Source organism: Ammospiza caudacuta, chromosome 13 (genome assembly GCF_027887145.1).
Source record: "Ammospiza caudacuta isolate bAmmCau1 chromosome 13, bAmmCau1.pri, whole genome shotgun sequence".
NCBI classification, from domain to species: domain Eukaryota; kingdom Metazoa; phylum Chordata; class Aves; order Passeriformes; family Passerellidae; genus Ammospiza; species Ammospiza caudacuta.
Window position 1 is genome coordinate 14,045,020 of NC_080605.1, and position 26,264 is coordinate 14,071,283.

The 26,264-nt window shown below is 43.5% G+C and overlaps 1 protein-coding gene across 3 annotated transcripts; it reads right to left on the reverse strand.

The window, feature by feature from the left end:
* Positions 1–142: 142 nt before the first annotated feature.
* AMFR (autocrine motility factor receptor) lies at positions 143–26,137 on the reverse strand. 3 transcript variants are annotated; one of them, XM_058813266.1, is made up of 14 exons: positions 25,839–26,137; positions 24,298–24,390; positions 22,460–22,624; positions 20,559–20,711; positions 17,329–17,369; positions 15,534–15,666; positions 14,936–15,069; positions 13,395–13,505; positions 10,300–10,490; positions 8,552–8,655; positions 6,458–6,592; positions 5,735–5,818; positions 3,048–3,232; positions 143–1,646 (listed from the first exon to the last, which is right to left on the reverse strand). In XM_058813266.1, exons 1-14 carry the CDS (start codon positions 26,058–26,060, stop codon positions 1,505–1,507), a joined length of 1,893 nt encoding a protein of 630 aa, XP_058669249.1. In that variant the 5' UTR covers positions 26,061–26,137; the 3' UTR covers positions 143–1,504. The 3 variants fall into 3 exon arrangements, with proteins under 3 accessions (XP_058669249.1, XP_058669250.1, XP_058669251.1); XM_058813267.1 differs by lacking the exon at positions 25,839–26,137 and adding an exon at positions 25,420–25,528; XM_058813268.1 differs by lacking the exon at positions 25,839–26,137 and adding an exon at positions 24,699–25,397.
* Positions 26,138–26,264: the final 127 nt, after the last annotated feature.

The window sequence follows — 26,264 nt, forward strand, 5'->3', positions numbered from 1 at the left end:
ATCCAGCGGCTGGCCAGGGTCCACTCCTCTGGGAGCTGCCGGGAAAAGTCAGGAGAGCAACAGAAGCCTGGAAAGAACAGCCCGAGTCTCTGAAACACCATGAGAAAACATGAGAAATCACACTACAGAAATTTACAAACGATTTCCAACACTGATCAAGGTTTTATTTTTGTTTTGTTGGGTTTTTTTAAACAGTAAAAACAAAACAGCTGTGTTCAAAGCAAAACCAAAGATCTCAAAAAATTTTTTTGAGGTTTACTAATAGCATTGCAAGGTAAGGCTTCCCAAAGAGTTTTATTGAAATAAATTATTTTCACCTAAACATTGATGCAATTCCTCTCATTAAATTCACCTTCACCTAAAAACCAACAGTAAAAAAACTACCAACAATTCTAGATAATACTGGGCTCCTTCTAAAGGACGGTGAAACTAGAACTCACTCTTCAGTAGTTTAAAAATTAAGTCACTGCCATGTAAAATTCAACTAGATAAGCTAGTGGCGGCGGCGCCAAGGGGATCTCAAAATTCTTTTAAAAATCCAGGTTAGCAGGTTGGGCTGCAGCCAGCAAAGGTCCAGCTGCCCCCGTTCCTCCAGTCTTTCTGAATAAACTCAGGGTGAGATTGTGGGGTTAAAAATGAAATAAAAAGCAAGATAATGGAGCGATCTCTGCACCGCCCATCGGTGTGGTGCTGGAGTCCAGGACAGGCAGGTTGTGACTCCCTCGGCTCACGGCAACACTGTGACCTCACCTTAGGTCCCTCTTCTTCACTCCATCCCCTCTGTCCCTTGCTTGTTCCTGGACATAAAGGCAAAGGCAAAGTGCAGCCCTGGGGATGGACAGAGCCAAACCTCTGCCAGTGCAGAAGAGCCCAGCAACAGTGAACTATTTTATGCAGGAATCAGCGCTTTGCTGCACAATTCATGAATTCAGGTTTTTCTGTGTTGTGTAGCCAGACAACTTCATCCAGTGTAAGAACCTCCCAGCGAGGCTCCCCCAGCCCTTCAAGCCGCCCTACGTAACACCTTGGCTGCTGAAGGAACAGGGACTGAGGAGCCTGCTCGTCTAACACAGGGCTTGCTGCAAGCTTCTAAGCTTCCTTCCTCGGAGTAACTGGCCCTGATTTCGAGCAGAATGTGCCTGTGCACTCCGTGACCTGCACCCACAGCTACCTCAGAACACACTTCCCCAGCCTCTGCTGTGCCGTCAGCCCCATAGCTCATGCCAGCTGCAGAAGTCATGCCCGTGGTTTAGAAATTGCCTTTTGTTGTGTAGAGGATCAACGTCACATAGAAAATATTACAAAAAAGGTTAATTTGTCAGCTGTCCAAACATTATTAGACCACATGCTTTATACAGCAGAGAGGCAGCCAGCTCACTCGGCAGCACAGCCAGCTGAACTCTGAAGAGACACTTTCTTGCTGGTATAGAAAGCGCAGGGTTTTTTGTACGTAATTTATTTATTCAACGTTGCTCACGAGGAGGAGGAGGAGGGGCAGCGAGCGCTAAGAGTTTTGCTGCATCTGAAGTCTCCGTTCGGCGGCGGCAGCCAGGGTCCTGCGGCGCAGGGTGGCGGCGTCCGCCGCTCCCTCGGGCAAAGGCTTCTCTGTGCTCAGCTCCTCATCGGAGGTTTTGTTCAAGTAACGCCTGAGGGAATAAAGGAAAAGATGAGTGAGCAAAACCCACCTCGTTCTGGCTCTGAGAAATGCATTGCTGCAGTCGGGAGGGCTGGAGGAAAATGCCTCAATAAAAGTGCACGCAGGTTATGTGCTCCTAAAAAAGCCCACATCATCTACAACAGGCTCTGCAGAGTTGGCACAAGCTCTTAGGTTTTGTACAAGATCTTTGTGCCTTTGGGAAGGAGCCAGTTCTAAAGGTCAGGGCTGTCCTCAGCTCAGAGCCATTCACAGCAGGTGAGTTACTGACTCCCTCTGTTCCTGTTACTCCACTCCTCAGCCTCTGGCACTGCCTACCACAACAAGGCACTCCCCGATGGCAGCAGGTAAGCCAGTGACAGAGGGGGCGCTAGGGGCTGCACACTCTAAGGCCAGGGGGCAAGGAAGTTGCTGCCAGAGTTAACATCCCAGTGAATTCTTACACTTTAATGGCAAAAAACCAGTAGTTTGAAATTCAACAGCTCTTCAAACCAGTGAACAAGAAAGTCAAAAATACTCTGTCTTCCTAAAAGACATTTTTTCAAACATCAAGGAAAAATTAAGTCTAAGAGTAAGTCTGTTTATAGACTTATAAATGGTGTCACACTCCCAGGTATTTATAGGGCATTTCAGTGTAGAAAAGAAAAAGAGCAGCAGTAGCCTGACAACACCAAAGGACCCAGAACCTGTGTCCCTGCAATACAAAGGAAGGGAAAATACTTGATAAAAACACTGCAGTGTTTTCTACATCACTAAAGTGCTTTTCCTTTTCTGCTTAATCAGGAACTGGATGCCAGTAAAATCTACCAACGTAACTGGAATACCAGTACAAAATTCGAATTCTACCTGTAACAGCTATTACTCATTGGGCTAAAAGAAACAGTTCAAGTTGGTCCCTCTCTCTTCAGCAGTGCTGACTGGCTGGTGCTGAGCACCTCTGGTGAGATCTAGTAAGGGTCACCTGTCAGATCTGCACTGCTCTGGGCTCTGTATCAGGAAAAAGTGATGCCTGACAGGAATTTCAGCTGTAAGAGCACAGGCAGTGAGGGCTGACACTGTGCCAGGAGCCAAACTAAAGATTGCTAAAGGATTCAACCCAAGTAACCAGTTCTCAGTACATTCTTAGACTAAAGCCCACTGAAGCTGGAAAAATCAGCCTTTGATTTCAAAGAGCTTTGGATGAACTGCACAGGAAGCTGTGTGCATGTTGGGACATGTGATGCTATTTCTGAGCTAGGTTTAGCAGTACAGCATCCTGAGCCTGCTGTGGCAGATGTATTCATTCCTCTTACTACTTTTCACATCAATCCAGGCTCTCAGTGGTCCAAACCGATTTGAAACCCATTCTGGGGGACTCTGAGTGGCCAGAGTGGAGTTTCAGTAATGAACATACTTTCGAGCTTGTTGCAACAAGTCCTCCTTCCGCTGAACCAGCATTCGCTGCCTCTCATCGGCTGACTTGGAAAAGCGACTTCCCCTGGCCTCAAAATCTTCTGCTTCATTAGGTTCTGCTTCCATCTCGTTGAATTCCACCATTTCTTCCAGTCTAGAGTTCAGTTCAAGAGGCACTCTCTCAGTCTAAGAGAAAAGGAAATAAAGCATACATCTTTGCAGAATTTGGACTTCTTTGCATCAAAACAAGAAGCTACAAAGAATTGTCATTTTCTGAGGCACTGGAAGAAACCAGAGTCTCACCTGCTGTACCCAATTCCTTCGGGTTCCTTTGAAAAACCCAGCCAAAAAACAGAACAAAGCTATTTCAAACCATGCTCAAAGATCCTGTATCCTATAACGCTGTATCTTTTATGCCATGTTTGAAAGTAATGTCAAAGACAAACATTAATTACTCATAATTAATGCTCTCTGAAAATGGGGCATTTGAAAGTCAGATTCTGCAGCTGACTTGACAAGTGATGCAACAGTAAAGAGTTGAAAAAGCAGAAATCCACATACTAAGGAAAGAATAACAAATGTATTTGCAAAGATAATTTGTGCTCAAGAAGGGAATTTATGAGGCTTCGGTTCACTGGGTTCTGCAGCACCCAAATCATCCTGGTTTAGACTGCTGGAGCAAGGCTGGCAACTGTCCCCAGCACAGTGTGCCAAGAGAGGAGCTGGCAGCCCTACATGGCACCTCTCCCCCCGACAGCCAGCTGATAACACTAACCCGAAAAGTGAGCTGCTGGGTGATGGTGTGGGTGCACAGCAGAGGGGAAACAGCACATCCTGATCACACCCTGCCACACACCACCAGATCAGCCCCCAGTGCAGAAATGCACAGCCACGGCCAGAGCCAGGAGTGGTGGCATCAAGAAACAAATCACCCCAGGGAAGCACTGAAGGCTGCAGCCATCATTTGGTATCCTAGAGAACAACTCAAGCCAGTGGGATGCTCCAAGGCAGCTCCTACTGCCTGGTTTGGGGCCTTTGGCAGAGCTGCCGATTCCCTGGGACTGCTGCTCCAGCCCCAACAGCCCAGACGTGGCAGCATCACAGTACAACACACAGGCTCAGGCAGCTGAGGCGCAAAACAAGTTGAGTCATGCCAAAGCCCTAGAGACAGGCCAGTAAGGCCATCTCCCTAACAGAACAACTTCAGAGAGCAAACACCGAGACAAATGTCACTTCCCATTAGGTAGGTGAGCCAAGCAGGAGTCCCAGAGCCCAAATCAGCACGGTACAGACACTGCAACCTCAAACACAAGTGTGGGTGTTCAGCCTCTCTCAGCAAAACCACCACTGCTGCAATTTACCAAAGTGCACACAAATGCACTGGGATGACACAGGAGCAACCACTGGACTGCCTCACAAAGCACTGCCACATCCCTGAGGAGGGAAAGAGAGCCCCATGGAATGATCCCATGGATTGTGCTGGGGACCAAGATGACCTTGGCAGACCCATGGAACAGGTACAGAGCAACTCAATTGCTGCTTCCAATTGCCACACAGGTGGGCAGGGAAAAGGGAAGCTCTGCTGGGGGAAGCAGAGAGGCCACTCTGAGTGGCCACTCAGAGGCCACTCTGTCAATGGTCAGACAAGATCACCCCTTTGTCCCCCTGGGCCATTTGTGTCAGAAGATGCAAGCTGGCTCACCTAAGGTTTGGGGGTTTTTCATAAGGTTACAAAGATTCAAAACCAAAAAATGCTTGATCCAGACCAAGACTGTCATTCCTGCAGTTCTGTAGCTGCTACCTCAGGCTCATACCAAATATCTGTACCATCACTACCACCTCTTCCTCAGCCTCAACTGCAGAATCACACCAAATCAAAGGATCTTTTGTCTTGCAACCTGCTAACAAGGGAACTGCTACAGTTGAATTCCAGGTAGTAACAGGTTGGCTCTTCAGGTCACTAAAGGCTGCAGAGGAAGTCACACACCTCACAAATTTACTCAACAAGCAGAAAGAGAGATTTATAAAACAGAACCCCTCAGGATGTCACTATTACAGTCAGGGAAAACAAAAGTGAAATGAGATCTTCCTTTACTCACAGGGCAATTTTCTTTCTCTGCCACACTTTAGCTAGCACATGCTGCTTAGTAAAGGCCTTAGCAAAGAACAGCAAAACCCATTATTGTGCTGTGCATACAGAAGGGCTGTTATCTCTTGGTCCAGTTCATATCTCTCTCCATTCCCACCAAAGCTCCCCGTGTCGTAAAGTGCTTCCTCCAGAACACAAAAGAATTCTTATACTCTAAAAAGAAATACTCCTCCTTTTAATGGAAGTGTTTGGAGATGTATAGAATGGGAATGAGAAGAAAAAGAGGAAGAGCAAAGCTACCTGCTCTTCATATTCCACAGACAGGCATGGGCTGACCAGACATGAAAAGAGACATGATGATCCTCTGTTCTTTGTACCATTTGAGAGCACTTTCCCTCAAGGAAGAAAAAGAAAAGCACACAGATAATCCTTTACAGGGGCACTATATTCATATCTGATTTATCTGCCTGACTGTGTTAGCTCTGATGTGAAATGGAAGGAAGGGCTGCCACCAACCTGACCTGATTACAGAACCAAAGGCACCTACCAGTCCATTCAGCTTCTAATTGTGGTTTCTGACCATTTTTATGCCAATTTACCTGTGTGACAGTTCCAGTATCCTCCTGATCAGTACTGTGCCTTTCCACAGGGTTGTTCAATGCAGGTCTAATGCTGTCTGCACGCTGAAATGCAAACATCATGGGTTTAATACAGTGTGGGAAAGAGCAAAAAAACCTGAACTCTTTGAACACATTCAAACTCTGCCCTCTGCAATGTCAGGCATTGTGTTCAATTTAGAAACAGATAAGTTAGCAATAAACAGAATGCTCTGTGTTGAGAGAGAATTGCCTCTGCTTCCCCACACACAGACTCCAGATAACATGTGCACAGAACCAGAATTCAATATTCTTATTAACAGAAACACTGTCCCCAGACTGTTTTACTGAAATCTGCTGGCACTAATTAAGAACAAGGCATCATTTTGCCAACTTTCTTTGCAAAAAATCTTCCTAAGTGGTACAATTCAATTATCTGTCAGCAGAGAAATCAACTGGAAATGTTCTAAAAGCTCTGCACAAGAGAGACTGGGAAGAGCTGCTTTAACTGAGCAAATATTTGTCTCTTGTCTAGCTAGGACATTTTCAATATATTTTTGGTACATGACTGAATACACAGCATTTACAGAGATTTAAACAAAGGGAAAAACAAATCCCACTGATTCACCTGTGTTTCAACTCGTTTCATTCCCCTCAGTCATTATTAGGAGGCTCAGTGCTGTGATAAGAAAGAAAGTAATTTTAGGTGCACAGTTTGTGACTCACCTGTGTGGGGAAAGGCACCTGGATGCGCCCTTCCAGGATGTTGTCAGTGGTGATCTCCACAGAACGAGTTAGCTGCAGATCCTGCAGGACTAAATGATAAGGGACCTGAGGGAACATCTCCTGAATCTGATGGGCCTGCAGAAAGCAATACAGTCAGTATCAGCAGTAAATAGAAGTCAGTTGATAAGTATGTCAACAGAAGGAGATTAAAATTATTACCAGCTCCAAGATGCTCCTTATGATACGCAAACCCACAGAGAGAAAGAAAAGAAAAGGAAACCCATGCTGGCTGTGACTTGCAGGGCAATATGCTGCCCCCACTGAAGTCTACACCCAAACTGCAGCTCCTAGGGAGACACCACATGGCCCTGAACAGTGCCTGTAGATGCACAAAGGTTTCAAAAGCTTCCCAGCCCTCTTCTTATGACAGCCTTTTTAATAAAGGTCTCTACAAAACTCATGGGTGACTGAAAGTTAGATCAACACTGGGAAGAAAAAAACCTATTTTGATTTTTGCCATATTGGTTCCAAAATGGTACTGACAAGGACAAGTGGAGGAAGTTTTAATAACCTGCTCCCTCCAGCCACCCTCCCAACAAACCACTTGAATAGGGTCTGAAAACTCAATTAAATTAAACTGAGTTGTCAGGGAACTGTTATGACTGAATTTCAAGTTAGTTAAATATTATCCAAATTAAATAAGTAAAGGTAAGAAGGAAGACAAATAATATGCTTCCAGAGTCCAACAACTGGATTTCATTTAATATTTAAATGTCTATTTTCACTATTGCCCAAAGTCATGGGGGGGCAAAGGGGAATGAGAATGGCAATAAGAAAAGAAAGGTGGAAGGAATTCTGAGAACAAAGCAAAAACTATGCACCAACTGACAGTGAGTTCCAACACAAGCAACTACTGCAAACATAACCCTCCACTAACCTATGACCAAACCAACTGATTTAGCATTTCAGGCTCTGGCTTTCCCCTCAAAATAATTCCCTAGGGTTTTATTCAGTAACACAAAGGAAAATGTCACTTATTTTCTATTAAAAATGTGTAACACTTTAATAATTTGCTAATCTTTAACCAGCTTTCCATTAAAGTAGACATTTTAATATAAGTTGCTACTGTACTTTTGATAATACACAATCCTAACAAAATCATTACTCGTCCTTAACAAAAGCCTATTTGTGTCACTGTGTCCAGTAAAAGAAAAATTAAACTGACCTCAGATGGAGAGTTCCAGCATATTTAACTAATAAATCATCTGCCAGCATCTTTTGATCCCTCCCTGCCTCAAACACCCTAAAAATAGTGGCCTTACCCTGCTGATGTTCAAACAGAAGTATAGGCTATGAGTGGGAAAGACCTAATATTCAGAAAATTCAATCACTTTCATGAGACACCTCACTGAACATTTATTACCATGGTATAGAACACAGTAGCTTGATCAACTCAAAGGAAACAGCACTTCTCAAAAAAATGAAGTGTTTCATGAGACCACATCCTTTTCTTTTTGTACTACATTAGAGTTTTTATGCATGAATTCAACAAATATGGAATTTCATCCTCTACACTTCTATCATCATCATGAACCAGCAAAAGCTGAGGGTGCTAGAGAGCCCACCTCACACTGACAAGACACTGAAATTGTTACCTTGAAGCTTTGTGCTATTAAAGATTAAAAAAACAAATCAAAACCTATAGAATGGTTTGATCAGTTACTACTTGACCAGCACCTAAATTCTGTGGTTACAGACTCACACCCTTTGGTGCTGCAAGTTGGCACAGAAGTACTGAAAAAGAGCTGAAGAAGTTGCACTAAGCAAGCTGAAAAAAAGTCAACTCATCTACCCAGGAAGTACAGGTCATTCTTCTACCTCATTCACTTACCTCCAGACCTGTTCTTTTATGCTGGCACATCTGAACCCAAATATAGCCCTAACTTGACTGAAGTAAAGCTTCTCTCACTCAGAAAAACAGCTTTCATCTAGTGCCTAACCACTGTTTTGACTTCCTTCCCCTTTATGTTCTCCATTTCCATGTAACCCTTTCCCCTACACAACACAAACAGGAAGGCTGAGGTGCAGTCTCACCATAACATTGAGCTGGGAGTTGCTGGCTTGTGCAATTCCAAGGATGTTGGTTGTGTGCATCACTTCCACAGAGAAACTGGGCAGCCAGCTGGCAATTCGAGAGCCTGGGAGGAAGAAATCACCAAGAAAGTCAAGAAAGAGCATGAGAATCTCAGCAGGCCAAGTACTTCTACATGTATTTAACATAAATCTTTATATTCCACAAGGAATGTGCAGGGAGTTCTGCAGTGCAATCTGTCCCTAAGGTCTCCCAGACATGGAGATGGCTGCAGTGAATCAGAAACTGCCCATACTCTCCTCAAAAACACTGTCATAATGCTGTAACAATCTGTGGGCTGCAAAGGGATCAAGGAAGTAACACATCCTTGTTTTCTTTTTTAATGTTCCTATTCAAGTGAAAATTAAAATAATCCAGAGTCAAATCCAGCTCTGGAATATATGAATAAATCCAGCAATTTTACAAAAACAGGACAGCTTCTAAGAAATCTGAATCCAGGCCCAAAATGGGTCATCACTGAGAAATACCACTTCAAAGGGACACAGAGTAACTGAACAAAGTGACTGCTGCAATTGTGTGCTTCAGCTCAACAGAGTAGGGCAAATGGGTGGCTCCCTCCTCCTTCTGTGCTGCCAATTAAATAAACTCAGCCTTTGCTCTATGCCACTTCTCCTTCTATCTCCATGGTAATACTGCAGGTCTCCAAGACACTGGAGAGCACTGGGGAGGACAACCATCAAAAATATTGTGTTATTCTAAATATAAATGTCCTTTGGAGACCTAAAGCACCCCACAAGTGGAAGCCATGCAGAAGCTATCAGCCAGTTTCCATGTACCTGGAAATTGTCTGACCCTTTTCTGCCCACGATTCTCCCCCTCCAATCTCCAAAGATTTCAAAACAAGCACAGATGAGGAACAGGTCAATGTGTAAGCTTGCAGTGAGCATTTCAGCTGCCTCATAGGAGCTCCACAAGGGCAGAGCCCAAAGTTCAATATTTGCACTACTGAAATCATTTGAGAAACACCATGAGTGTCATCAAAATCTGGGAGACTGTCGAAAACAGCACTCACCAATACCAAAATTCTAAGAAAAATCTGGAAGACAAATTACATAAATTGCCTTTTTCAAAACAAGTTGTCTCCATATACAGAACTTATTGTGGCCTGGAATCACATCTGCTTTGAGAGTACTTACAACACACTACTAAAAACCCCAAATATTTTAAACTATTGAGGCTACATGATTCCCAAGACTAATCTTCTGCACCAAACCAAGCATTGCAAGTGTCTTGTAAACTGAGTGGCAAATGGACTTTTGACAACTACACATTAGCTAGGTGATAGGGGAAAGACTGACTTTTAGACTGCACCACAGAGGGCTTTTTCTCTCCTCTTTGACTGTTGCTGATTAACCATCACATGGTAACAAAAAAGACACAGGAATTTCCCATTCTGCTTGTCAACATGGCACACAATGAATAAATGGCAGTAACTGAAGCTGCTGACCACAACAAATCCAGGAAAAGGGAGCACTTGTACAAAATCTTTCAAGAAGTCTCCACAGCTCTGGGAAATCTCAGAGCTCTTGCAAAAGAACCATCAGAGACACAGTGGTGTTTGACAAACACAGGCAGAGCATGGTTTGAGTTCCAGCTGTAGCACAGAGAGAGCTCCCTTCTAGAGAAGGCTGCTCCTGCTCCCCTGGTTCATGAGGGCACCAGCAGCAGGTGTCAGGTGTGCTCAGCTCACCATCAAAGTGGAAGAAGTGATTGTGCTGGTTCAGGCGGGGTCTGCCTTCTGCTGCTGCCACCGGCACCAGGTTCTCATCCAGGTTCTCCCTCTGGTGATCCTCCCTCACGTGGTGGCTGTCAGTGATATTCAGAGACATTCTGCAGGTGGGGCAGGATGTGTCTTGTTCCAGCCAGGACCTCAGGCACGAGCTGACAGGAAAACAGTAATGCTGGGGTGAGCTTGCAGTGTTTTTCCAAAACACCACTGTCACCAGCACATCAGGCAGCTGCAGCATATTCTGTACACAACATCAACACATGGACTGCTCAGAGATACCCTTAATGACCTTAATTCATCACATGGCCCTCCTGATGACTCTGGCATAGGTTTCTTATTACTATCAGCTGAAAATACTCAAGTGTTCACTTTTTATAAACACACATGCAGATTTATCACAAGCTTAAAACATTCTCCAAGCTTGCTGTCCTTCTAGCTCAGAACAAGCAAGTTCTGCCTGGAAGGGAAAAAAAAAAAACAGCTCTTTTCTCTCACCATTCCCAAATGAAAAAGGAAAAAGCCAACTGGACACATAGTTAATGTATCCTGACACATTTTCATAGCAGTTCTGCCTGTGATGATGCATCAGCACCTCCAGTGTTTTCAAATAGCTTTTCAAAATACCAATACCCAAACCACAAAAGTCAGCACAACCCTCTACACAGATATTTACTGATACTAACAATTCTGTGCCCTTACAATGCTTCCTTAATTCTGAAATTTTCTGTCCTGCAGAAAGTGAGAAGTGTTTCAAATGCAGGTTGAAACACTCAAAGCAGTGCATGCTTCTTGATTCATGCTGATATACCCAGCTGCAGTATTTGTTCAAGTTAATCTGATATACCCAGCTGCAGTATTTGTTCAAGTTAATCTGATATACCCAGCTGCAGTATTTGTTCAAGTTGAAGCTAATTTTCAGTGTGGAAGAACTGAATTTCACAGGGCTGAATATTTCTCAATATTGTAATACATACTTCACATTTTGCAGGGTGGGTTTTTTCCGAGAAGTTCTCAAAACACTTTAGAAAGGTAAAGACATACAAGAAGATCAAATAAACCTGTTCCCAAAATTGTGTATTTGTAAAGAAAATGAAGGCACAGATCACAGGTTTGGCTGACAGAGCAAGGGAAAAGCTCTAATTGCAGGACTATAGTGAATTCAAGGATACAAGCGTTCTGTCCAGTTCCTGAAACTTTGCCAAAGTGCTTTCCATCATCTTGCAATGGAGGGATACACAGGGACGGGTTTCCCAAAAACAACCAAAGCACCACAGTAAAAAACTGCCACCTTCCACCACCTTGGTCAGCAGCACAACCAGCAGGCTGGCACTGCTGTCCAACATCACCTCCCTGACCACTGGAAAACCTCCCTGCCCACAGCAAACTCACACCTCTGCTGAGCTGCACTGCAAAGGGCACTGGGGAAAAACACAGTTTACCAAGGTGCCACCACACTGCTGCTCCTCCACAGCTCAACAGCCAAGATGCTGGAATGGGCACAACCCCGTGTCAGCTGCATCAGCACCAGAGCCCAAGAGCCAGCTGTGGTCACACCCTGGTCACCCACAGCACCTCAGGAGGAGGGCAAGCAGCAGGTCAAGGCTGGCAACCTTTCAGAGCAACAGCTCTTGAACTTGCCTGCTTCCTAGAAGGTAAAGGAGAGTTTCAACATGCCTAAAAGATTCAGACAACTACTCCCATTAAATTTCCTTAATATTTGGGCACAGGGTTGATCTCTGCCATGCAAATCTTCCCTGCCACCTTCTCTTCCACTCCAAAGAACTCATGAGGAAAAAATCCCATGTAATTGAGAATGGACACAGTGTTCAGCCTGTTGACAAAATCACCAGGCTTTTATGAGGAGAGAAACCACTCTCAGGTGAGGTTTTAGCTACATCTGGTTTTATATGCAAGCTGTCCACTGTAACATGTTCCCTCCCTAAAAGCACCAAGGAGTGTAACTTGATTCAGAACTGTAATTGCTTCAGAAAAAAAATACAAAAGGATCCTTTTAAATATAGAGAAAATGTCTTTCTGAAGAGAAGACCCTGGGCTTCTCAAGTGCTCAGCAGGTGATTAAATATTCACATGATTCAGTAGCACTGGAAAAGGAGTTTCTGTCATGGAGGCACATTATCTCATTAGAGACTTCTTGGAACACAGATAAATATTTATGGCAAGGTTTGTCATAAATGACAACAAATTAGCACACAGATTACAACCTCTGGTTTGACAGTTACCAGAAAAGCAAAATGCTATTTACAGAAAGTAACACCCTCAGGGACAATTTAACTGACCTGCATATTCATCACATGGCCCTCCAGAAATGCCTGCTTCAATCCCTGTTTCTCATTTCATATTTAAGCACACGCATGGAAACATAAGCACTGCTACAAAAGATCCGAGGAAAGTCACATCCATCTCAGCACACTATGTCCACAAGCATATGCCACTGTTCACTACTGAATGAGTGTAAGAAGCAGTGTATAGAGAGGTTCTTTGGCCAAAAGTCTCCCACTTCTAACTACCAGCTGCTTAGGGACCATTTCTGCTGATTTGGTTAACCTCTTTTACAGCCCTGATGGACTCATTGCCCCTTGAAACCACAGATTCAGACCAGGCCTCCACAGCCGTCCTGGGGGACTCACACCCTGTGAGGATGCACTATATAAAAATACTCCCTGCTTTCTCCTTAAAGCTGATACCTGGAAAGTATTTAAGAATTCAGCTCTAATTTTTCTTCTTCATCTGAAAATGAACACAACCTCCACACAACAAATCTACTGATCTGTGTTTGAGAAACTCAACACTGGTTACCCACTAGCTGACAAGGTACACACTCTTTGTTTGGGGGAAAAGAAGTGCACCAGGTGGAACAACCCAAACATGAAAATGACTGGAGTGAAGAAGACTTGTACTTTGTTGTCAGAAGCAGACCAGCACCCAATAGTTGTGCTGTTAGTTTGTTACTTGTCATCCCACTGTGAATTCCAGCCATGCCCATCTCTCCCTTCCCTTCTCAGCTGGGTGCAGCTCTCCAGCCTGCACACACGTACTTGTGGAAGAGGTGGCCACAGGGGAGTTTCCGTGCAGATTGCATGGAGTCCCAGCAAATGGCACAGTCATCATTGTTCACTGCCAGCTCCTCCGGTGTTGCAACTGCAAACCTGCAAAGAAGAAACAGGAAGAGACAAAAGCAATGACTGCACAAGCTCAGCACAGCCTCCTCTCTAGAGAATCCAGCAGTGAGAAAACCTTACCCTCCAAGTTAACTTTTCATTAAGAGACCTGTGCCAACAGATTTGTTATTTTTTTTTTTTATTTGTTATTTTTCAGGCTGCACTGCAAAGGAATACACACATACACATGCCTCTGATGCCTTTTGCAGGCACTTTTTTGAACATCTTCTCATACATCCTAAGTGCATAAAGCTTTGACTTAGAACTTTCCAAGAGACAATTATATGATCATTTTGTTGAAATCCTTAAATTATAATCTGTATACATTTGGTTTATGTCATTTTTCTAAATGAGTTTTAATAGCTGCACCCATTAAGATGTCTGTTTGGGATCATAAGCATTTATGGTGACTAATTTTGGCCTCACATTTTGCCATTCCCATTTGACTTTTCTCCCTTTTTTTTTAAAGCTACAGTGCCATGTAAGCAGTTACTATACAGTATCCAAACACAAACAATATAGAAATGAGTGGTGTAACAACATTTCACAGCACTGCTGGTGTGGAATATATCTGAAGAACAAGCAAGTTATTCAGGTAAGAAGTCTGTTACACATGCAACTCAAACACCTTTGTGAACAGCTCAAAGGGGTTCAGTGGCTGGATCTTACTGGAAAGAAACAATGCATTGTGGAAGAACTTTATTATGCAGCTCTTAATGTGATATCATAGCCATTAAACAACTTCTAAAAAAAAATAAAAAGCCTCAGAAATTTCTAAACAAGCCAGCATTCTCCACCTGGACTACAGCAGCAGAATTTAGCAGGCTTCCCAATTTCTCCAAATAACCTCACTAAAAGGGAATGGACTAAAGTACTGCCAAAGTGCTCCTAGCTCCACTTTACCTAAAGTCTTAAAGTTGGCTTCAGCTTTACTAAATACACTGGTAAAGCTAGGCAGGGTTTAATTAATATTTTGATTTCAGTCAGTAAGTGAATGGCATGGCCTAATGAAATTAAGAGCATTGATTTCTATCACAGCCAAAGCCAGTATTTGACAGCTGAAACAGGCAGAGCTCTTCAGGGCTTCTGTCACCCCACAAAGGCAGTATGCAAAAGAATACAGAGGAAACACTGGACAGAGGAGCTCATTTTTTTGCCTCTTTATACATTACCAGTAATGCTGCCATTATAAAAGTCAATCCTACATATTTGTTAAACCCAGAAAGAGTCTCCCCACTAACAAATAAAATGGGTAAAAACACACTCCAAGTGCAGAGAATTAAGGTTTGGAACATTGCATCTGTCCAGCTTACACCATGCCACTGTGTATCAAAGGAACATAAAATAATCTCAACTTCTTTCTCAGCATCCTCTCTACTAGATCTACACCAAGACTGCAGAGCAAGTAAGGGGCTGACCTGGCCTCCATGTTTCCAACCACACGCAGGTAGTTCTTGTGCCGCCGAATTCGCCGCTGCACCTCGTGGAACAGGTAACGCAGCTGCATGAAAATCACCAGGCTCGCCATGGACAGCCAGATATTGCCAAACAGCTTGGGAAAACCACAGAGCAGGGATTACAAACAAGAAGCTGCATCAGGTCTTAAGAGACAAAGAAATCAAGAAACCAGCCCTGAAGAATTTCTCTTTTGTTGGGTCCATTCAGACCAACCACGCATGTTCCAAGGTTCTTTGAATAACTTGGCAGGACAGCATTTGTAATGAGGATAAACTGAATTCAGTCCTGACCAGCGTAGCATCTCCTGCTGCCAATGAAATAGTTCAGTCTGGTATTACTCAATAAAAAAAGCTAATTAAACACCTACTAAACAGATAATTACACACAGTAGTTAATACTCCTTAACAAAGTTATTTGTGATGACTTCAACTACACAGGAGGAAGTAACTTCTCTGGTTTCTAAAATAAGCAAAGTAAAAAAATATAAAATGTGTATACCCAATACCCTTTATTTTAAGGCTAGTCTATTTTTTCAGCATTATGTCCAGTATTTCATACCAGCATATGAATATGATGCATCAAGTCCAGGGAAAGCAGGGTTAGCTCCATGACAAAATCTGTGTAGTAGACATAAGTGCCCTTGCCCTCCCAAGTTCCTTCATGGTTGAGATCCCAGAGATGAACAACATATCTGCAAGAGTGAGGAAATTAACACTATTTTTTTTGTTGTTGTTGTTGTTAAATGGCATCTCTATAATTCAAACTATTTTGTCCATTTTTCAAAAAACCTCTAGATATGGATTCTTTGCCCTTCTGAGGCCCTGTGCTCACAGTCTGTGCTCACTCAAGGAGGACTTCTTTAAATGTTACCGGTTTCAAACAGCAACATTTTAAAAAAGCAAAAAGCAGTCAGTGCTTAACCCACACTGGCACTACACACACTGCCAGCTGATAGAAAAGATGCAGCATTTGCTAAAAACTACTTCAGGTAATGGAAGTCAACCTTAGGATTATAGTAACTACAGAAGCACATTTTTCAGCACGTGAGGTGTTTCTTAGGTGAGTCACTACAGCTCAGTGGCAGGGCTGAAATGCTGACAGTGACCTGCACAAAGAGGCTCCTGCATTACACACCATGTCCCACATATGCACACACAGGTGTGGCACAGGTACACATATATGGGACTTTTTCAAAGCAAACCTTCAAGAGACAGGGCCTTAAAACAAACCTTGTAGAATGACATCAAGTAGCATCTATCAACCCTCATCCAGCAGCACCCATCCACTTCAATCCATGCCTCAAGCTATACCACCTACTAAAGCTATCCATGCATTTCAACCTCCATCTGTAAAAAGTACTCCTAAAATGCATTTCCATATGTAAAAATCATTCTGAAAATGCTTCAACATGTATTTAATCCTTTGTACTATCCAATATATCTGCCAACTGTTTACTAGCTGGCTTTAAAAAAAGTATTCCTCTAACTACTCGAACACCAATACAATCTTTTATTCAAATAAAGGCTTCAGGATAAGACACACACATCACTCACATAAAACAAAAGAAAGTAAATTGCAGAACTTGTGCTTAAAATCAGCACAGACTAAAGCTAACCACCTCTGCTCATCTCATAGAATCCTGCAACAGTTTGGGTTTGAAGGGATCTTGAAGATCATCTCTTTCCAAAACCCTTTGGCTGCCTCATGCAATCAGGCCCTGACCACTTCCAGTATGGGGCACCCACTGTGCCAGTGACTCACCAATCCCACAGGGAAGATTTCTTTCCTAGTATCTAATCAAACCTTGTCCTCTTGTCAGTTTGAAGTCATTCCCTTACGCCATGCCCTTGTCCAAAGTCCCTCTCCAGCTCTCTTGGTGCCCCTTTAGGTACTGGATGGGGCTCTAAGGTTTCACCAGAGCCTTTTCTTCTCCAGGCTGAGCAATGCCAGCTCTCTCAGCCTGTCTCCATGGCATATGCTCCATTCCTCTGAAAATCTCTAAGGACTCTTCTAGACTCGCTCCAGCAGGTCCACATCCTTCTCAGGCTGGGAGCCCCAGAGGTGGATGCAGCACTCCAGGAGGAGTCCCAGCAGAACAGAGCAGAGGAGCACAATCCCCTCCTGACTGCTGCCCACACTGTGGGGATGCAGACCAGGATGTGGTTGACATTGCTGGGCCATGTCAAGCTTCTCATCTACCAACACACCCCCAGGTCTCTCCTTAGGACTGCTCTCAATCTCCAAACATGCATCTGCAATTCAATGAGGTAATTACCTACCCTCTTACATAAACATGCTGGATGCACTACCATCCTGAACACACAGCCTGTAAAACAGAACTTACAGAACTTACCTTAAAATCACATGAGCAGTTCTGACTGTCACCAGCAGAGACTGCAAAAGAGAAAGAAAAAAACCCATACATATTATCAACATTCTGGCAGGGACAGTGGTGCAGATGCAGGAGCTCAAGGCTAAAACACAAAATTCATTTACTGCACCTTAACAAGTCCTGTGAACCAATGGTCACTATAGGTGACTGTGTGCACAATATACCTGAGACAACCATGAAGCTTATAAATAAATATGAAAAAAATTGTTCCCAAAGACACCACGCTTTTAAAGCAGCCACTAGTGTTGCTGTTAAGTGTCATTTTTTTCCCAACAACAAAGGAGGTACTGCCTTTTTCAATTATTATTACTCAGCAAGTGTTGAGACCACAATCCCACCAACTACCTCTCCTCATCCCACTTCTTAACAAAAAAAAAAAAATAACTGGGAGAACTGAATAATAACAGAAGTTTGAGGAAGGTAATTTCAAATCATTCCCTCCTTTTGCTGAGATGTAAATGCTGCTAAAATAACTTCTCTCTTTAATCATACTTATGTTTCTAGGCTAAGCACAGAGAAAAAAACCTGAGTCTATCAGAAAGTGTAAGATCAGAAGTGTAAAGACAAATCACCAAAAAGGTAAACTACATTTCCATGGGCTCTCATAATCTAAGAGAAGATGGCCCCATCACCTCTCTGTAATCCATCAAGCCCACAGTGCTCCATCTCTTATTCTATCCTCACAGTGAAAAACACCAGCCATGCTTCCCCCAGAGACTGCCCACACCAGCCTGCAGGTAGCAGGGGCCAAGTGACACTGAGATGCAGGGGATTTACAATGAGCAACTGAAACCACTTCTGTGAAACTGGTCTGGTGGCATGCCTTCTGCGTAAGTACTGTGAACAGGACAGAAGGACTATCAAAACCACTAACTTCCCAAAGAAGTAATAAGCCAGTTAGTTTGAACAATTTTTTCCATCTGTAAAAAAGCATTCCTAAAGTGCTTCTATGCATATTTAACCCTCTGCAATACCCAACATATCTGTCAACTGTTTACTAGCTGGCTTTAAAAAAAAACATGCAAAGATGTACAGACTGGACACTGCTTGCTATACTCTAATTCTTTAACACCATATATTAAGGCAAAAAATATTAATGTTTACTCAAAAATACAGACAAGTCCCTATTCAGCTTTCTCTGGGCATTTGCACATTTCACACCCACCCTGCGCTGCAAAACCAAAAATGCTGACAAGCAACAGAGAACAAGGGGAAGTTACCTAAAACACAAGAAAAACATCTATATTGCTTTATTGAAAACCCTGAGCTAAATCAATGTTTGCAGAAGAGAGATTAATAGCTTAATGTAACTTAATGTAATTCATTCACACTAATCGAATACACTTGGCAGGGTCCCTCTTGAGAAGGATCACACAAGCCACCACCAGAAAAACATTTCAGCCTCAAAGATTTATTGTTTTTTACTAAGAGCTTGAAGTCTGCTATGAGATGTCAGTGCCAGTACTTGTACAGAAAGAAACCTAAATATTTTATTTCACTCACATAAGTTCTGGGTATTAAAATCAAGGAAATTACTCATGGTTGCCCAGTCCATACAGGGAATATTTAAAATGTTCAAAAATGGCAAGATATTATACAATCTCCTATGAGAAAAGATTAAACAGACTAGAATTCTTTTGCTTAGAAGGAAAGGCAGTCAAGAACAGGCAAAATGATGATAAAATCACAAATTCTGTGAAAAAGATTAAACATTATTCTCTGCCCATGGCAGGGGGATTGGAACTAGATGATCTTTAAGATCCCTTCCAACCAAAATCATTCTGTGATTATCAAACACAAGATTCAGAACAACTCAAAGAGGACATCTTTCATGTACAGAAAGCCAAGTTAATGTGGAATTTGTTGCCTTTGGATATTACAGAGGCTGACATACAAACAAGTTCAATGAATGATCATAGAACTTTCCAGAGTACCTCTGGGACTATCAAACACACTGGGTTTGTACAGCCCTCAGCTCAGGAATGTTCTCAAACACCAGTGGCTGCAGTCACAGCTAGGAGACCCTTCCTTCTGCATTCCCCACACTTCCACTGACTGAGTCACTCCTTCATTAATCAGCACACAGAACAGCTCCACTGAAATGAACAACTGGGCCCCATCCTGCAACCCCAAACACCCACACTACCACACAGCACAGCTCTGAGGAGGCAACACAGGCTCCAGAGCACTCCCTGATTAACCTACCCTGAGCTGGTGCAATGCTGATAATCCTTCTGCCAAGCCAAGATAAGAGACATGACACCAAAGAGATCCCACCTTTCAGAGACACTTAAATCTTCCAATACACTTCCACTGTTGCATTATAAATCTGGTCTTGCACATTCTCATATTCATGGAAAAATAAAGAGACGTATTGATAACTGAACTATGGTGTGACAAGCATCATATTCTCCTACTATCAGTTGTTTTCCTTCCTGCTCCCTAGCTCCAAGTATGAATTCAAGATAGGAGAAGAAAAATAAATTGTACATGTTATTTGTTATCTGAACTAACAATGTGCTAACACAACATACTTGGATTGGATTCCTCTCCTTTGTTAAAGATTATCACTTCCTCAGGCAGAGTGCAACAACCCACCACAACATCAAAAACATACTGCTGCTCACTCCACAAACGTGCTGATGTTGAGTCCACAGTGCAAAGTCTTCAGGAGTGCACAAAAATGCTTTGCTCATCTCAGCTGACACACAACTCGTTACACCAACATAAGCAAAAGCCACGAGTATGCCTTAAGGAAAGGATGTCACACTCCTTTTGGGGAGAAATGAAATAGAAAATACAACCTCAGAGAAAGAGGCTGAAGTGCACATTAACTTTCATACACACTCTCTCCATCTCTCAGGTGCTGTTTCACCGACCCTTCTCACAATGCTCATGAAGCACAATCATTACTTTTTTCATAAGCTGTCATTTGATTTCAAGATCACTTTTCAGGTCTGCCCTCTCATTCTCTTCCTCAGACTAAGATTTTTTTCAGAGTTAAAGGCTAAAGAGAGAAAGCATGCCAATCTGGCAACTTCTGGAAAGCAGGGGAGGATTTGTTTGTGTCTTCAAAGTTTCTTTCTTATGGGAATTAAAAGTGTTGAAGCAAATCCATCGTGTACCAGGACAGCCCCAAGTGAGGGGTCAAAGGCAAAGCAGAACCCACAACACACATGAAGAAGTCTCACCTCTGCTGCCATGAAAGCCAAGGTGTGCATGCCATGGGTGTAGCCAACAACTCCACAGACAACTGCTAATCCACAGCAGGACAGGAGCATGGCTATGAGCAGGGCCAGCACTCTCACGTGGCTGCTCATGGGTGTGGTAGGAGAAAAGGAAAGCTGCAACACAAATACATAAATATGTGACAGTTTAAATGAGTACTTCATCAACCTTCCTTCAATTGTCACCTCACCAAACAAGACTTCATTCAGAAAAATCTTTTGCTTTCTAGCATAAAACCAATTTTACAATGCAATGTTGTAATAAATTGTGAAGAATAGAGCTAAACCCACACACTATCCCAAAGCCTCATTCATGTTACTGTCATTTACAGTCACATTTTAACAATCAGTTACTATTGTTTTATTTACAATTACCATGATTATTTGAGCTATTTAAATCACCTGTGCAAGAAAACCAGCGACACAGTAGTTTCTGCACCAAATCCACAGCATCTGCTTTAGATTTACATGCATTTTACAAAGACTCCTAACCTAACACACAGTCTTCAAGCAAAGTTTTGCCAATTTTTCACCAAACAGCTGATTTGAATTTGTCCAGCTTGGTCTTCCATCCCATAGTCCTTCCACTGTCAATTCCTTCTGGAAGAAAAAGATGTCTACCCAAATTAAGCTGCAGCTAGAGACTGCTGAACTCTGCTGAAAAAAGTTGTCTCATTCAATAGCATGCAAAGTGTGCTAAATGTCTAAACTATCTTAACAGAGGGCTACACCTGGTCTGTCTAAATCAAAGGCAACCCAAGTGGATGTTGGTCCATCCTCTTTTTTCCAGGGCAGGATGAGAAAGAACAGGACAAGGAAAGAAGGAGTTGCCCAAAGCTTCACTCTGATCTGATTTACAAAGTTGATTCCCATGTTTTGTTTTTAAATGGGTTCTTTCTTAATTCTTTGCATCTGGTTCAGCTCCACGTGCCCCATCTTCACAAGGCAAATCCTGTATCATTTGTCCAAGCAAAAAACAACTATGCATGCTTTGAATACAAAAATAATATAATAAGCATTTCTTCCCACGTGACCTGTATTCTTTCACAGCTTTCTGAACACTAAAAATACCAGATGACTGCCTTGCTCACTGCTGTCTTAATTTTCCTAACCTAGCCAATGCAGTTTCAAATTTAAGTGCTTAGCTACCCGTGAATTAACAGGCCTTACTGGACATTATTAAAAAAAAACCTGCAAAACCCAGAGCTACCAAAAAAAATCATGGATTTAATTCAGGTAAAACTTCTATGCCAGGAGAGAGGAGCCTGGGAAAATGCAGGTCCATTTTAGTAAAAGGCCAAGACTTACTGTTTAAGTTACAGTTTCTTCTTTCTTGCCTAGCCTTCATTTTCTGCATTTTTACCTAATTTATTCCTGGTATTAACAGAAAGTTGAATGTACCTTAGAGAGAAAATTGCACAGTATATTGTAAAGACACTGGCAGTCAAAATTCAGTATATCTAAGTGAGTGTGAAACCTGAGCACAGATTCTGCAGAAGCAGGCTCCACAGGCCAATCCTAAAGGGCACCAATCTAGGGATGCTCTGCTGTTAAGATGTCTTTACTAAGGAGAGCTATGAAGCCATCTCATCCAGTTATGTAACAGTAATTACAGGGCACACATAAGGAGCAACTTATTACAGAAAATAAGTATCTTCAGCTCCATTTGTCTCATGGGAAAACTGAAGGAGTAAGATTGACATTGTACTTTAAGCAAGTATTTGAAGCTAATGGGACATGCACGTGTTCAGCACCGCAGGGTGTGGAAAAGGTCTAAATGATCTGTTTGCACCTTATCTGAGCCAGTGCCTGAGCCAGAAACAGAATTTGCATGCCCCAAAAGACAGCCCGTAATCAAAACTTACATATTCAAAGCGATCCTTGCAGAGCTGAACCATCAGATGGAGAAACACAAGTCCAGAGAACCAGAGGCACCACATCACTACTTCTTCCACTGTCTGAACATTCAGCACACCAAAAATGAAGATAAACTTGTAGAAAATGAAATTCCAGAATTTATCCTTGAGATGCTGTAACAGAAGAGATTCAAGTAAGAAACATATTAAAAATACCAGCAGACCTTACTGCCTATCTAGTTTCTTCTACCATGGCAGCATAACTGTGCTACACAGCACACAATGCAGTTTCCTGCTATATTCCTAAAACAGTGCTCAGCATAAAGCAAGTCTGATCTCAGTCTGATTCTTCATGCCCAAGCAACTCAGCTACCAGGCTGCAAACACAGAGTCCTCTCTGCTGGAAGAGCTGCTACAGTTAGTTATTCAAGATGCCCAAACTGCCCAGCACCTTGCTTCCAAAAACCTGGCAAAAAGTACAGATGATTAAGAAAAGATGATGAAGTCTATGGTTAAGAATCACAATGCCTACAGTGGAGAGTGAGATGGATGAGCAATGAAAATAAAACCATTCCCACACACACAAAGTACGGAAGAAATAATATGATGTTCTCAAGCAGCAGACAGCAAGCCAGCTTGGAGGGGATTAAAAAATTTATGAAACAAAATGTTTTGTTAAAGTACACAATGAAATCACCAGGAGTTTAGTTAAGACAGGCCCTGAATTCCTTAATGATGCTGCTGTTCTGGGCTCGCCAGTATTAATAAGCAGCTTTCCTTTACATGACAACTGAGGCAAATTCCCACTGTCCAAACACAAGTGGATCCACACTGCTACTGCTTTTCACGTCAGTTTTTAAGAGGGCAGAGAACATCCTGGAAACCATCACCAGTTAAAATTCCACATCCTTATAGTCAACATGGACTGGAGAGAAAATCTGGCCCACTGAAGCCCACAGATTTGATAGTGTCTTGGTTTTAATACACTTAGAGCCTCTACAAGGTATGAATTACAAACACAATAGGCTTTGAGAGCTCCACAGTTATTAATGAGGCTTTGTGTGCCTCAGTTCTGCATCTCAAAAATCATCATGGCCTGATTCCTCCTAAAGAACTCTTTTTACAGACTTTTTTTTTAATATGTGAACACACTCCAAAACCACTGCTCCTGCATTTACACAAGCAACTTATGCATTTGCCTTACTTTTTAAAAAAATATATAGAGATACTACTCAAGGTCCTGCTGCTGCCTTCATCTTCTGCAGGATCCTGTTTTTAAAAACTCTGGGCTTTCATAGCTCCTTTGCTGAACCATTTTACATCCATTCTCACATAGACAAGCGCAGGACTAAACAGCCTCAGTTTTCTTTGCTGCTCACCTCCTTTCTCTGGGGATTTTCTTGCCTACTCCCTCTTAAACCAGCAATGATGAACCATTCACTCAGTGTATGAAAATGGAAAGCACTTCTCCAGCAGTCAAGGTACAAAAGAAGAGAGAACTCAAAACTGCCAGTACTGACAACTACAAAAAGCAATGGAGAAATGCTGCCAGGTGCAGGCAGGATGGAGAAGAACACATTACAAGAGTTTTGAAGTGAGGCATGCTTGTAAAAAATCTAACAGAGTTCATTAAAGACACAGGATTTTCAAGCTGACTGTGGGCTATTAAAATACAATAGGAAAAATTCCCTTCAAAATAAAGCAGAAGCTTGTGGCTGTGGATATACTAGCTAACCAAATGCTAAGACATATATTGTAAATTTATTTTTCTTGTGCAGTTTCAGCAATTCCACACAGAAAATCACACCATTTGTCATGTTTTACGGTTTCCTTGTTTGCTGTCTCACCTGCCTCTCACTGACACGAAGAGGACCAAACACCATATACTGGATTAGCTTAGCAACCAGCATCAGAAAACAGCAGGCAGTGTTCACTAGTACCTGGAAAGAAATAAAGCAGTCAGTGACAAATACTTTTGCCCTACTTAGAAGAAGGGAGAGAAGGGGAGTCTAACAAAACCTGCCATTGTTCACAGAACAGTATTAGTTGCCTTTTCTTTTGGTGAAATTTAAGCCTGGCCTCTTTCAAGACACATGAAGTAGCTGATAAGTCTTAGCTTGTTTTTTTTCTAGAAATACTAACACAGTTTGATACAGCAGTAAAGTCAACAAACTGCTCTACCTCTTCACGATAAATTATTTCATACAGACTACCAAATTTCATAAAAGAACATGAGGACAAAACTTACAGATCACCAAGATGGTAATTTTGTTTAACATATGGCAGATAATAAAAATCCAGTTTGAATCTGTTGTTACAGTAAGAGGATTCAGAGGTTGCCTCAAAACATGCTGAATAGCACACCACCCTTCAGTAAAAACACTTCTTGAGGCTTTCTTGGGAAACTTCTTCACAGCAAAGCAGCAAGAAGCAGAAGACATGGGTCTGGAAAAACTGACATCTCACATTTGGCAAAGGCACTCGTAATTAACTTTTGACCTTAGCAGGACACTAAAAAGGTAGATGATGAAGAAGCTTCGCCCTGTCATTTCCAAAGGACGTAACTTCTCCAGGATTCTTAAGGCTGTGAGACCCAGTTTCAATAGGATGAATATGTCTGGTACATTAAAAAACAGCACCTCAGTCAAGCAAGTATGTTGTGAAGCAGATGTCCAACTACTGCCACCTTTGAGTGACAGACAGATGAAAAGTTCAACAGCAACAGCTCAGCAAGGTATCCAATATCCCCTTGTTGAGCCTTTATTTCAACTACAAATCAGTGAGCCAAAATTCAGAAACCATTATGAGGTTTGGGTTTTAAAAGGTACAGAAAATTATTTTCTTTTTTTTTTCTCCTTAAATGGTGAGAGTGTTTCCTCTTACCTACAAGACTTTCAGTGTTATTTAAATAAATAAATAAATAAATAAAGGCAGCAAGGCTTGGGCTCGAATACCGGACAGCCCCTTACTCAGATTTTTGGCAGAGCAGGTCGGGGAGTGCTTGGCGAAGCTTAAGCCCAGCAAGCGCCCGGGTCCGCGGCAAACGCTCCCAAACAGCTTCTGCCAAAGGCCCGGGCAGGACGAGCGGGGGGCGCTCGGGGAGAGAGAGGAGCACGAGCCGCGGGCTGAACTCCGGGCGCTCGGCTCTAACGCTGCCCCACCGCCCGGCCAGGCAGGAAGGGAAGCGGCTGCGGAGGCGGCCCAGGGCGGGCAGGGGAAACCCAGCCGAGCCCCCTCTTCGTTCCGCGAGCAGTTTTCAAACAATAACGAAACACCCCCCGGAGCCGCCCACCGCCCCCCGGCCGCGGGGAGGTGCCGGCAGAGGCCGATCCCGCTGCCAGCCCCGCAGGCCGCGGGCGCGCAGGCCCCGCCGCCGCCCCGGGCTCACCCAGACGCAGAGGCTGTCCGAGAGCAGGTAGTAGGCGACGTCCAGGGCCCGCGGGCCGGCGCAGCGCTGAGGCTCGGCCGGCTCGGTGCCCGCCGCCCCGCAGGGCGCCTGGCTGAGAGCGCGGTAGGCGCTGAGGCCGGCGCCCAGCAGCGCCAGGGCGCTGAGCGCCGTGTAGGTGCGGAGGCTGGGCCAGGGGAAGCGCTCCAGGAACAGCAGCGGCATCGCGGAGCCCTCGCCACCGCCCGGCCCCGGCTCGGCGCGCTCCCCCGGCTTAACGCCCGCCCCGCCGCCCCTCCCCGGGGCCGGGCGAGCCGCCCCCGCTGGAGAAAGGAAAGAGACCGGGCCCGAACCCCCCGCCCCGGCTCCGGGCGCCGCGTCCGCCCGTCACCCCGCGCGCTGAGTCACGGCCGGGGCGGCGCTTCCACC